Source organism: Carassius auratus, unplaced genomic scaffold, assembly GCF_003368295.1.
Source record: "Carassius auratus strain Wakin unplaced genomic scaffold, ASM336829v1 scaf_tig00001591, whole genome shotgun sequence".
NCBI lineage: Eukaryota > Metazoa > Chordata > Actinopteri > Cypriniformes > Cyprinidae > Carassius > Carassius auratus.
The window spans coordinates 1,669,799-1,682,996 of record NW_020523372.1 but is presented as its reverse complement, the minus strand read 5'-3'; the positions used below and the strand labels follow the sequence as shown (position 1 = coordinate 1,682,996).

General features: G+C 36.9%; 1 protein-coding gene and 1 pseudogene across 2 annotated transcripts in view; both read right to left on the bottom strand.

The window, feature by feature from the left end:
• Positions 1 to 2: 2 nt before the first annotated feature.
• On the bottom strand, positions 3 to 13,027 carry LOC113069350 (cytidine deaminase-like; annotated as a pseudogene).
• Positions 6,411 to 13,198, bottom strand: part of LOC113069404 (trypsin-3) — a 32,787-nt gene continuing 25,999 nt past the window's right edge. Inside the window, exons 1-6 of one of the 2 annotated variants that reach the window (XM_026242486.1) lie at positions 9,825 to 10,029; positions 8,927 to 8,989; positions 8,629 to 8,779; positions 8,345 to 8,486; positions 6,946 to 7,200; positions 6,411 to 6,813 (exon numbers count right to left, since the gene is read on the bottom strand). In XM_026242486.1, the coding sequence (XP_026098271.1) occupies positions 6,655 to 6,813; positions 6,946 to 7,200; positions 8,345 to 8,486; positions 8,629 to 8,779; positions 8,927 to 8,978 (759 nt within the window). In that variant the 5' untranslated portion in view covers positions 8,979 to 8,989; positions 9,825 to 10,029 and the 3' untranslated portion in view covers positions 6,411 to 6,654. Of the gene's footprint in view, positions 6,814 to 6,945; positions 7,201 to 8,344; positions 8,487 to 8,628; positions 8,780 to 8,926; positions 8,990 to 9,824; positions 10,030 to 13,198 lie in introns of those variants that run through there. The other variant, XM_026242487.1, reaches the window with a different exon arrangement.

The window sequence follows — 13,198 nt, the reverse complement described above, 5'->3', positions numbered from 1 at the left end:
ACATAATTTACACATTTACATAAAGCATTCATTAAGTCACATTATTAAACAACACCATTAATCCACATAAACCTTTTTCTATCTACAAGCAAAAGTATCAGGTACAAAGTCTTTCTAGAGTCAGTGCTTCAAAACTCGTTCTGGATATCCACTTTCTTCGTTTCTAAGTCTTCTGGACCAAAAGATGAAAGCAGCAGTTCTTTAATAGTCATCTCCGCATAGGAACCGTCAGGTTTTGACAAATACACATCCCAGTTTGCACAGAACTGTATAGGTAAAAACAAAAATAACATGTTTAAGGAAATCTGAGAATGCTTCTTGCTTAATTGATATGAAATACTGTGGTAAATGAAACTTGCCTCTCTCATGAATTGCCTGCATCCACCACGGGGGGAAATGAAGTGCTCACACATATTGCTAAAAGAGCAGAAGACATTACACTGATGCAGTTTTGTACTATGAGAGTATATTATTTCCAAATATGGAGGTAGTTAGAAATGTAATTCAACCACTAGAGGGCCTGTGAATACAGTAGAAATTTACCTTGCAGTAGCAATGGCTTTGAAATCCCGGTAGCCATCTGAGTTGTCTTTTTAGATGGCAGTTCTTCCGACAGATTCCCAAGTTGAAGCATGTGTTTCCTACAGTACATTACAGAATGATGTAGAGAAATAATAAAAAGTTTAAATGAGAGTTGCCAAAATATGTTACATCACACCATAAACACTTAACAAATATTATGTGAGGTACATCTTGTACTGTGTTTTGTACCGATTTCTATTAGCTGGACCGGAAGGCGCCTTTCAGGTCAGGAGCCAAGTTTTTATTTACTTTCTGTGATGACAAAAAAGGTCCTCTCTCGTGCCACTGTTGAGTTGCTGCAGTCACGAACAGTATGGTCATTGAACAACATTAAGTGCTGTTTCACCACAGTTCAAGGCTGTGTCAGTTGTACTGAGAGAGCAATAATCAACTGCATTACTTAATGGGATCAAAGTGATAGTTAACCAGAGCATTAGCCAGTTTAGAAAAACAAACAAAAAATGTGTATTGCATTTAAAAACCATAAAACCAGTTTTGTTCAGTGTTTATAAGCTACATGATGTGAAAGGTTCTGTGAAAATGTTTCAGCTTTTATTTTCCTTTTTCGCCCTGGAGAAGATATAACAGGTCCATCAAGTTCAAGTTCCACCCTCGGTCACTTTTTCAACTTTGACGAAACTCCTCCCAGAAACGTGGATAGAAACCACTGCTATAGACACTATATTCAATTTATGGAGGGCATAATATTTTTAGATATTAATACATATATATTTTTACATTTTGTAAAATTCATAAAAAAATGGCCAAAACATAAATTGGTAGGATATTTTATATATATATATATATATATATATATATATATATATATATATATATATATATATATATAATAGTGAAATTATGTATTAAATAAATTCAGTGCACACAGACTGAAGTAGTTGAAGTCTTTGGTTCTTTTAATTGTGATGATTTTGCTCACATCCCAAATCTCAACAAACTAGAAACAAAAAAATTGGCGTTCTGGAAAGTATATTAATTTAATGTACATGTACTCAGTACTTGGTAGGGGCTCCTTTTGCTTTAATTACTGCCTCAATTTGTTGCTTTGAGGTGATCAGTTTGTGGCTCTGCTGAGGTGGTCTGGAAGCCCAGGTTTCTTTGACAGTGGCCTTCAGCTCATCTGCATTTTCTGGCCTCTTGTTTCTCATCTTCCTCTTGACAATATCCCAGATTCTCTATGAGGTTCAGGTCTGGTGAGTTTGCTAGCCAGTCAAGCACACCAACACCATGGTCATTTAACCAACTTTTGGTGCTTTTGGCAGTATGGGCAGGTGCCAAATCCTGCTGGAAAATGAAATCAGCATCTTCAAAAAGCTGGTCAGCAGAAGGAAGCATAAAGTGCTCCAAGACGGGTGCAGTGACTTTGGTTTTCAAAAATCACAATGGACCAACACCGGCAGATGACATTGCACCCCAAATCACACAGACTGTGGAAACTTAAAACTGGACTTCAAGCAACTTGGTCTATGAGCTTCTTCACCCTTCCTCCAGACTCTAGGACCTTGGTTTCCAAATGAAATACAAAACTTGCTCTCATCTGAAAAGAGGACTTTGGACCACTGGGCAACAGTCCAGTTCTTCTTCTCCTAAGCCCAGGTAAGACTCCTCTGATGTTGTCTGTGGTACAGGAGTTGCTTAACAAGAGGAATATGACAACTTTTAGCCAAATCCCTTGACACGCCTGTATGCCTTGACCCCAGCCTCAGTCCATTCCTTGTGAAGTTGACTTAAATTCTTAAATTCCTGATTTTGCTTGACAATCTTCATAAGGCTGCAGTTCTCTCAGTTGGTTGTGCATCTTTTTATTCCATACTTTTTCCTTCCACTCAACTTTGTGTTAACATGCTTGGATACAGCACTCTGTGAACAGCCAGCTTCTTTGGCAATTAATGTTTGTGGCTTACCCTCCTTGTGAAGGGTGTCAGTTACTGTTTTCTGGACAACTGTCAGATCAGCAGTCTTCCCCATGATTGTGTAGCCTAGTGAACAATACTGAGAGACCATTTTGAAGACTCAGGAAACCTTTGCAGGTGTTTTGAGTTGATTAGCTGATTGGCCTGTCACCATATTCTAATTTAGTTGAGATAGTGAATCGGTGGGTTTTTGTTAGATGTGAGCCAAAATCATCACAATTAAAAGAACCAAAGACTTAAACTACTTCAGTCTGTGTGCATTGAATTTATTTAAAACACAAATTTCACAATTTGAGTTGAATTACTGAAATAAATGAACTTTTCCATGACATTTACATTTATTTAGACACACCTGTATGTGTGTGTGTAAATATATAAACAATATATATTTACAAATGGACAGAGAGAGAGAGAGAGATCGCGAGTAAAGCAAAAGGTTTTTTTCTCCGGAGAAACTTAGCATTTGCTCTCAAGCTTTTGTATTCAAGTTTCAAAAGCATTTGAAATGTAATTTTTCCTTTCATCTAATTTTTTTCTCATCTCCATGTCCCTTTACTACCTACTTTATAAAGTATTTATGTTTCATCTGTGCTGTGTTCATGATTTGATCAATGTTTAGGTTTACATTTCATGTAATGTTCACAAAAAAAAAGTATAGTATTGCTTCAGAGGACTTAACATTTCTGCTGCTGGTCATTTCAGATCATCACTACTTTTGCATTAATAGAAATTAATAAAAAAAAATTAAAACTGAAGAACGATGTATTTAAATAGCTGTTTATAATGTGACAAATTACATCTGGTACAAGCAACACTAAAAACAACACAATTTGTTTAATGTCAATTCTACTAACAAAGTATAAATTTAAAAAATACAACGTGAGGAGCAAATAACAGTGTAAAATGTTAAGGTTAACAAAACGTTAACCTAAACGCCCCTCAGCCAATTTGTTCAGCGGATTTAGTAAACTTGATTAGTATCACATTGATATTCTAGATTAAACTGACAAAGCTGATAATAAATAACGAATAACAAAAAGTTTAAACATATTGTAATATAGAGAATGTGAGTTTGCTTTACCTTGATTAAAGAAACCTTGATACAGAGCTGTGGTGCGAGTGACGGTTAGAGATGAGGAAGATGGCCTAGTCACTGTCAGCTCTCACTCCAGTTTAAAAATAAAATTTGCGGTACTCATTTGTCTGTGTCCAGCTCTGAGAAACCAGAAAAAAAAAAAAAAGTAAATAAATATCTTAATTAAATCACTGACAAGCTGTTGTGTATATAACACTGCATATTTAACACTTGCCGTTGATACCTTTGATGTAATGGCGCGTTAGCTGCTTTCTCCTTTGCCAGCTAACGTTACACGCATAATGATAACTAGGCTGGTTAATCTTCACATAAAGTTGACAATAAAACACAAAACATTCAAAAGTGCTTAATAATGAAGAATAAAGAAGTTGGAATGCTTACCTGTTATTTTCCGTGACCGCTTTGCGAGAAGTCCTGATGTGATGCGGTTTTTGAAAAACAGCCATATAATATTTTGTCTAGAGTAAAATTAATTACTTTAAAATGATTAGTCTATGCTTAATATGAGATACATGTATATATTTATTATATTATCGTTTAGTTATATAATTAGTTAAGGAAAGGTAATATATTATGTTAAGTTTAATTTTAATTAATTTATGAAAAGCAAAATAACCTATAGTTCCACGTTATACAAACGTGACTTCTCGAAAAACATTTCAACATTAATTCTTGAAATAAGCTCATATATCTTTTAAATATTTTGTGCTCAGCCATTTAGATGTATTAATCATAGACTGTATGGTAATAATAGATTAAAATCATTTATAGTAACTTATTTAGATTGAGTTCTGCTTAACCTAATTAGCTTTAGAACTCAATGTTAAATTTCACTGTTTCAAGGCTTTAGGGGCTCCATATTGTCACACAAAAAATCATAAGAACCCCAGACGTAGACATGACATTAAAGGTGCTGTATGTAAGATGGTGACTCTATTAAAGCATAAAAATACCATAAAATTGTTTGCAGATATTTAAGAAACATGTTAACTTAACATACTTGTTTATCTGAAAAACAATGCTACAGTCAGTTTATCTTCTTTGAAAATGTGTGTTCTGGGCCGGAATGTCGGTCTCTGTTTTGGTTTGTGAAATGCCCACTCCCAGTTTACCCAATTGTATTTCGGCACTTCAGGTTGCCAGTTGGAGGAAAACACCGCATATTTCATTTAATTCATCGTCAAGTGCACTTGTTCCTGTTCGTGTCATCAGTTTGGCAACCTGCTTGTGCGTCAAGTCTGAGGAGCAGAGGCCGCGTGAAAATAACCCTCTCCAATATTTAGAATTTGGACTGCAGTACCTAGTTCAACCACTCAGTGTCAATCCTACATACAGCACCTTTAAATATAATTTTACTTGTATATTGTCTTAAAGCTTCCACTAACAGAAAATAATTCAATAAAATGTGCAAAACTATTGTTCTAGCAATAAGATGAACATTGCAACAATATTTTAGTAATTGTCTATTAATGTTGAAGTCATCTGAGTGCATTTTTACCACAGTCAATACTCAAGGTGCAAGATGTTTGAATGAAAGGAGAGGGAGAATCTGCAGTATGATACCTTTGTATGATACTAGTGACGTGAAAATAGCACCGGTTTCAGTTACTCAGATGACTGGATTGAAATACACCATTGCCAGTTAAGACGGCAAAGATCAGGCAATATCTTGACCAAAGAATTTCACGAGACTGAAGAGCTGAGTAAAGTGTGTGTGTTGAGTCTCATTTACGTGTCAGAGGTTTTACCTGCTATTAGTCTTCCTTCTGTTGGCATGCAATGGTTTAGCAAGCTTTCATGTGAATTTGCCAACATCTTTGCTCTCAGAGTGGCAACAAATTGAGCACACAGATTTCAGCCTTCATATATTATTCATCAGTCCTGAGTTCATAAACACTCGTTACAGCAGTTGATGTTTTTTTTACCTAACCAGCACTGGGAACTGACTGAAATTGGCACTTTTACAGTGGATTACCTGTGAAAACCTTCCTGTCTTGTGTCAGAAGTGCCGCCCGACTCGGAAATTGCTGTAGGGGCAGTAGGCAAATTTCCTGGCCTCAAGGGATTTCCGAATCAATTCTTTCATTCCAAAGAAGTGTTCATTCAACCCATTAATAAGCTTACATTTAATCTTTTGATCTCCTATGTTGCTGTGCCATATGTGTATTGTGTTTCTGTGTCTTAACAGACTTGCCTGTGACTTTGTTTTCCCAGAACCGGCATCCAATCCCCTTTTCCCAGATCTCCCACCTCCCTGACGTTCTGTGTTTGATGTGTGTGATTCTGTCATGCTGCAAGGTTATGTAATTTCCAGTCAGAGACAACACAGTAACCTTTCCCTTATCCACACTGAGAGACAGTGAGGAGGATGAGGTATAAAGGTCACTGACTACATTACAGTGGCATTCCCAATGGAATAATGATGAAAAAGCATTTCCTTTTCACAAAAGACGGCTGAAGATAAATATGCCAACAGCGGTAATAAGCTGGGGAAAATATTTTATTTATTAATGTGTTATAATGATTTTAAATCAAGATGACCATTTAAGTTTGTTGGAATTTGATTTGACCCCAGTACAAACATCAATTTGACCATAAATTCTAATACAAACATCGAAACATTTTCTAATAAAGATACAGCTATAGGAAGCAAAATGACTTAAGATATTTAATCTTGTTTGCTGAAAAAAGTATAAAAATTTCGGAAACAAACAAAATACATTTATTTTTCCTAGAAAACAAGAATTTACATCTTAAGTAATTTTGCTTCAAGTAACTGTATCTTGTTTTAAGAATGTTTAGACATTTGTACTAGACTTTGTGGTTAAACTGATGTTTTTACTGGTGTAAAATTAAGACAATAACCCGCTGCTCTTTCTTTCATTCATAAATTGAGCATCCTTCTTTGAGAACGTATAAGAATAAAACAATTTATCTTTTCTAACAGACACTGACTGCCGTACTCAGTATACTGGGTCGTTTTGACCATCGGGTGTCATTTCTATGGTGTGGCAGTTCAATAACCTTTAGAAAAGGAACATTCTAGCTGGTGTTGTCGTTCTCGATTATCCAGTTGATCCAAGAGACGTAGTTGCTGACTTTGGTGTAGACTCCTGGGAAATACTGGTTGGCACAACTGATGCCCCAGGACACGATCCCCTCAAAATAACCGTTACAGACGAGAGGCCCACCAGAGTCGCCCTGCAGCCAAACAAACACAGGATCACACAGTGCTAAGTGTTCTATGATGCTGTCAGCTTAATTATAAATATAGTGTCTCTTATCCTCTCTGTGTTTTGAGTTTCAGAATAAAACCCTGCTTCTCGGATTCACCTGACAGGAGTCTTTGCCGCCCAGTGGGGAGCCGGCGCACACCATGTTGTCTGTTATTCTGTAGTAGTAGTAGTATTGACACTGAGGGATGATCTGGACATCCACAGCACGCAGGACAGGGGACAGGTAATAACTGTAGACCTGAGTGACGCCCCAGCCGCTCACCGTGCAAACTGTGCCCCCTTGTAAGGGAGCGGGTGAGATTGGCAGCACAGCTGGCTGAATGTTGGCATTGAACTCTACAGGCTTTTCCAGCTAATGCACAAATCCAACAATGAATTAAAATGAAAAATATTATCAATTGCATTTTTAACTGTTGATAATATTATATGCTATTGATAATTCAACTTTGAAAATATTCAGAAATGTTTCTTTAGCAGCAAATTAGCATATTACATTGATTTCTAAAGAATCATGTGACACTGGAGACTGGGGTAATGATGCTGAAAATTCAGCTTTGTTCACAGGAACAAAATTTTGAAATTGTATAATATTTTACATTACACATATTACACATTTTATAATATATTACAGGAGTAAATAACATTTTAAAATATATTACAATAGAATAAATTCAAACCAAAAATATTGTGAAATATTATTACAATTTTAAAAAACTGTAAAAAAAAAATTCACTCTATTAATTTACATTTAAAAAATCAGTTTGTTACTTGATATTATCATATATATGCATATAGCAAACTAAAGAAAAAAAATCCTTTATTTATGACCATTTTATGAACGTTTTATTTTCATTTCTATATTACTGAAATACTATATACGAAATACTTCTTTGTAGTAAAACATTCTCCAATAATTATGTATTTAAAAAAAATAAAATAAAAAGTGATTATTTACTTGAAAGGAAATAGTAGTTCAGTTTGTTACTATATGTGACCCTGGAGCAACAATACATTGTATGGGTCAAAAAAAAAAAAAAAAAAAAAAGAATTATGCCAAAAAACATTAGGATATTAAGTAAAGATCATGTTCCAAGAAGATATTTTGTAAATGTCCTACCGTAAATATATCAAAACTTCATTTTGATTAGTAATATGCATTGCTAAGGACTCAATTTGGACAACTTTAAAGGCGATTTTCTCAATTTCTTTTTTCTTTTTTTTTTTTTCTTTTTTGCATCCTCAGATTCCAGATTTCCAAACAGCTGTATCTCGGCCAAATATTGTCCTATCCTAACATAAGTGGAAAGCTTATTTATTCAGCTTTCAGATGATGTAAAAATCATAATTTAAAAAAAAAAAAAAAATTACCCTTATGGCTGGTTTTGTGGTCAAGGGTCACATATGTTTGCTACTTCCTAACTAGGATACAAGGATACATAAACTCAGATTATTACCATGTGTGCAATATTTTTATATATCATGCTTGATGAACTTACTTTCAAGAGCATAATGTCACTATCAAATGTCCTGTAATTGTACATGTAATGCACCAGAGCTCTGGACACACCGAACACCTGCTCAAGACCCTCTTTAATGGAGAGGTTATGCTCACTCAAAACCACTTTGATTAAATAGCTCCTGCGAACAGATTAGACAGCAGAACCCAATATTATCACATCAGTACAGTCAGAGTAAAGATTTGGCCTACCTCAAATACTGTAGCATGCTTGGCGTGTTCAGTTGCTTGTCAATGAAGGTGAATTCTGACTGAAATACTCACGGTCTCCAGCAGTGGGCGGCTGTAACCACCCACTGCCGGTGTATGAGCGTTCCTCCGCAGTAATGGAAGTTGTTGTACTGGATAGAGGCCTGGTACTTTATTGAGTAGGGCCCAACCTCCTGTCCTCCAATGATTCTCTGCTGCAGTGAGCCTGTGAATGTTAAAGCAAAGCCTTGTATGTGCTAGATACACATTAAAACACCAGCCGCTTGTGCTCACCAACGGATTTCAATAATGTATGCACAGAAAGCAACTTCTGGTTACATCTGCATTATTTTTAGATAGCACCGCTGCTTACCGTGAAGCGAAGAGATGATGAGGAGCAAGGTGTATTCAAGGCATTTCTTCATGTTTGAGGGGTCTAAAACACAGAGGAGGTTTAGAGGTAAAGAAACAAATACAAAAAGCTGTGGTTAAGAAAAGACATCACATTTTACATAATACATGGTCTTTTTTTTTTCTTGAGATATTGAATGAATGTCACAGCGAGTTTCCAACAACCGTATATATATATATATATATATATATATATATATATATATCAAATAAAATTTATGCATTTAGCAGACTCTTTTATCCAAAGTAACTTACAGTGCATTCAGGCCATCAATTCTTACCTATCATGTGTTCTCGGGAATCGAACCCCCAACCTTGTGCTTAATAATGCAATGCTCTACCAATTGAGCTACAGGAACGCTATATATATATATATTTATATATTTATTTATATACAAATAAATGTTCATCAAAGAATCCTGAGAAATAATGTAAAAAATAATAATAATAAATACAACACACAGAAAGTAAGGTTTCCACAAAAATATGAATCAATTTGAGTGTTTTCAACAGCTGAATCTTTTTTTTTTTAGCAGCAAATCAACATATTAGAAAGATTTCTGAAGGATCATGTGACACTGAAGACTAGAGTAATGATGCTGTAAATTCAGCTTTGCATTACGGGAATACATTACATTTTAAAATATATTCATATAGAAAGCAGACATTTAAAATTAATAAAAGTAATAATATTTCACAATATTAGTGTTTTTACTTTATTTTTGATCAGATAAATACAGCTTTGGGAAGCGTAAGAAAGCTCATATGCATAAGCGGTTTCTTATGCTTCCCAAAGCTGTATAATATGATATATATAACTTTTCCTGCTCTAAACATAAATGGACAGCATAAAAACTCACCCTGAGCATCGAAAGCTTAATCCTGAGCAGCTAAATTCCACTTACTTCCACCAACAGTAACTTAGCTGTGATATTGTCTTAGCTTATATAGTGTAACCACATCTGTCCCTTAGGTTTTATGGTCTTGTTTGTACACTAACTATTCGCAGGAACAAAAACAATAACACGCCAGGACTTGGGCTGACCCAAAAGCTCTGAATATCTATGATCGACTCCTCTTGTTTGAAGCTATCAAGTCTAAGACCTTGCCTTTGATCCACACACAGTGAGCTGCTCTCCAAGGAGAAATCAAATATCTATAGACGATTTCATTTGAAAAAACAGTTTGTCAGAGAATAGGATATCGGGTGACAGTGAAACTGGGTGGAAAGGGCAATATGGTGGTGGTAACCAAAGCAGCTGCGAACAAGGTCTTTCCAATATTGCTTGACTGTATAAATACACGTCTATATCCTCAGGGGAGAGCTCCACCTAGAAGGATGAGTTTGCCATTTATCTGAAGTCCCACCTTGGATGTAATGAATCTGTATTCTCATAGAACCTTGTGAGATTTGTTTAGAAAAATAATGTCAATTTCTCTCCTCTCATTGTTTGAAAATCAAATGAGATACCAAAAATGAAATTCTTATTATTGGTGCTACATTGTCTTTATTGTATGTAACTATAATCTGTTCAGGGAGTCCACCCAGAGAATGTTGTTGTGATTATCTTTCCCTTGGGTTGGGCAGTTACAGAAATATTGTGTGTGTTTCTGAAACAAAATGCTCATGTGGGATACAACAGAGAAAACCAGCGTGGGCCACCCTGAAGGACCAATTATCCAACCTTGAGGGCTCGGGACATGGTGGACTTCTCCACTTGAGCCTTACACTCACGGCTGCCTGGAAAAGCATAGCCGTCATTTCTGGATCCAATTCAGGCATTGCTACGGTCCTGGAGGCCAGCAGCCCAGTCAAATCTTCCTCTCCAGAAAGCTCCGACTCGCCCTCCGATGCAGCGATTGACATCCACTCATCGGGAGGAGTACAGATGGATACTGTTGGTATGCTCCTTGTTTGAGGGTTTGCCATCACTGTTATCCTCAGACCTCCCAAGCTACTCTCTGAAGTAGCCCCTGCCTGACTGCCACCATGACAAGAACTAGATCGAGGCACAGGCAAAGAAGGCAATGGTCATCTTCCCACAGTGAGAACATGACTAATCCAAGAACACCACCTCAGCGTGCTTAATGCCCAGACACGTTAGGCAGCGATCGTGACCATCAACCAACACCAGGTAATGACCAAAGACGCACCCATGAATGCTCTTTTAAGGAAAAAGCTCTTTTAGCGTGCTGAAGTGCACAGAGGAGATGGCCACACAAACAGGGTAGTTCAGGCTGCATCCCACTTGACATGAGAAACCACCATCGCTGAAGCACCGTACAGCCAACAGCTAGAGCTCCAAAGAGCATGCTGAACTTGAACAATGTGATCACTCGGCTCCAAAGCAAAAGCTGGTAGCATTACACCTGCCTAATTATACTCGCACCATGTTCAGAGTCATGCATGTCAATGTGCATTGGTTCGTTTAGTTACACTCGAAGTGGACTAGAGCTTAGCCTGCTAGCTTAGCATAGCACTAACTTATTAAGAATTGCTCTTTTAATTTGTTAGAATACAAAATCACCATAATATAATTTGGATCAGGCTTGAGGAAAGGGGATAGAATTCTGTATGTACACCCCAACAAAAGCTATGAATGCTAACAAACAACTCTGCACGGTTTCCAGGACTTGGCTCTTATGAACTATGAACAATCAAATGAGCTATAACTGAAAACTTAGCATCCAGAATTTAAGTTGTATGTAAGGGCCATTTACACTAAGGATGGTAACTTAACACAAATTAAAACTAAAAGTTGTAATAATCTATGTTCTAATTATATATTCTTTATCCTATTCCATCTCATCTCCTTCAAGCCATTTCTCCTGCTGTTGTACCTGCACTCACTCACATCATTAACATGTCCCTCCACACTGGTATTTTTCCCTCAACATTTAGGCTCGTGTAACTCCACTACTTAAGAAACCCACCCTCAACCCATCTCTTTTAGAGAACTACAGACCAGTTTCCCTTCTTCCTTTCATTGCAAAAACACTTGAACGAGCTGTGTTCAACCAAGTCTCTGCCTTTATCACACAGAACAACCTCCTTGACAGCAACCAATCTCTCTTAATAAGTGGACATTTAACTGAGACTGCCTTGCTCTCAATTGTTGAAACCCTAAGACTGGTAAGAGTGGAATCCAAATCTTCAATAATTATCTTGTTTGATCTGTCCGATGCTTTTGACACGGTTAACCACCAGATCCTCCTGTCAACCCTACTGGCAAAGGGCATCTCAGGAACTGCACTCCAGTGGTTTAAGTCTTACCTATCAGATAGGTCCTTCAAAGTATCTTGGAGAGGTGAGTTGTCCAAGTCGCAACATCTAACTACTTATATATGCTATATATAATTGTGTATGTGACGAATAAAAAAAATCTTGAATCTACTGGGGTACCTCAGGGCTCAGTTCTTTGACCATTTCACTTCTCTGTCTACATGGCATCATTAGGTTCTGTCATTCAGAAACATGGCTTTTCACACCACTGCTATGCTGATGACACTCAACTCCTACTCTCATTCCATCCTGATGATCCGACGGTAGCTATTTGCATCTCAGCTTGTCTAACAGACATTTCTTTCTGGATGAAGGACCATCACCTTCAACTCAATCTTGCCAAGACATAATTAATTGTGGTTCCATCAAACCCATCGTTTCATCACAATTTTACCATCCAGTGACGCACATCAACTACAAGGGACTGATGAATTATCAAATGCAGATTTGGGAAGGCTTACCAGACATGTTTTAACTTGTCTTAATACATGTCAATTGCTTTGAAGCTTATCCAGGAAGAACACATTATGTTTTATGGGAAGGTCAGGGAGGGCAACCCCTCTGAAGGCCTAACTTGCTCAGTTGAATCAAACACTGTTTGTTTCATAGCACCCCTTGAATACTGAAATCAGAACTATGGAAACCTGATGAACCTGATGATTGGTAGATATAGTCCAGCTGACCTTCAGTCCTGCTTTTCAATCTCACATTAGCCATGGTCATGCTGCTCTTTCTGATTCTGGCATTCACTTCAACATCACAGTCACCAACTGCTGTCATTTCACTGCCCAGGTAGACAAACTCCTACATGTTCTCTAAGGGTGTTCCATCTATGTTGACATTAATATTAATTGTGGCATTTTTCCTCATGACTTAAGTCTTCTTGCTGTTGACCTTTAGTCCGACTTGCTATTTTGCCGAGTTCTTCTGTCTTCTGCTGAATGTCATGAT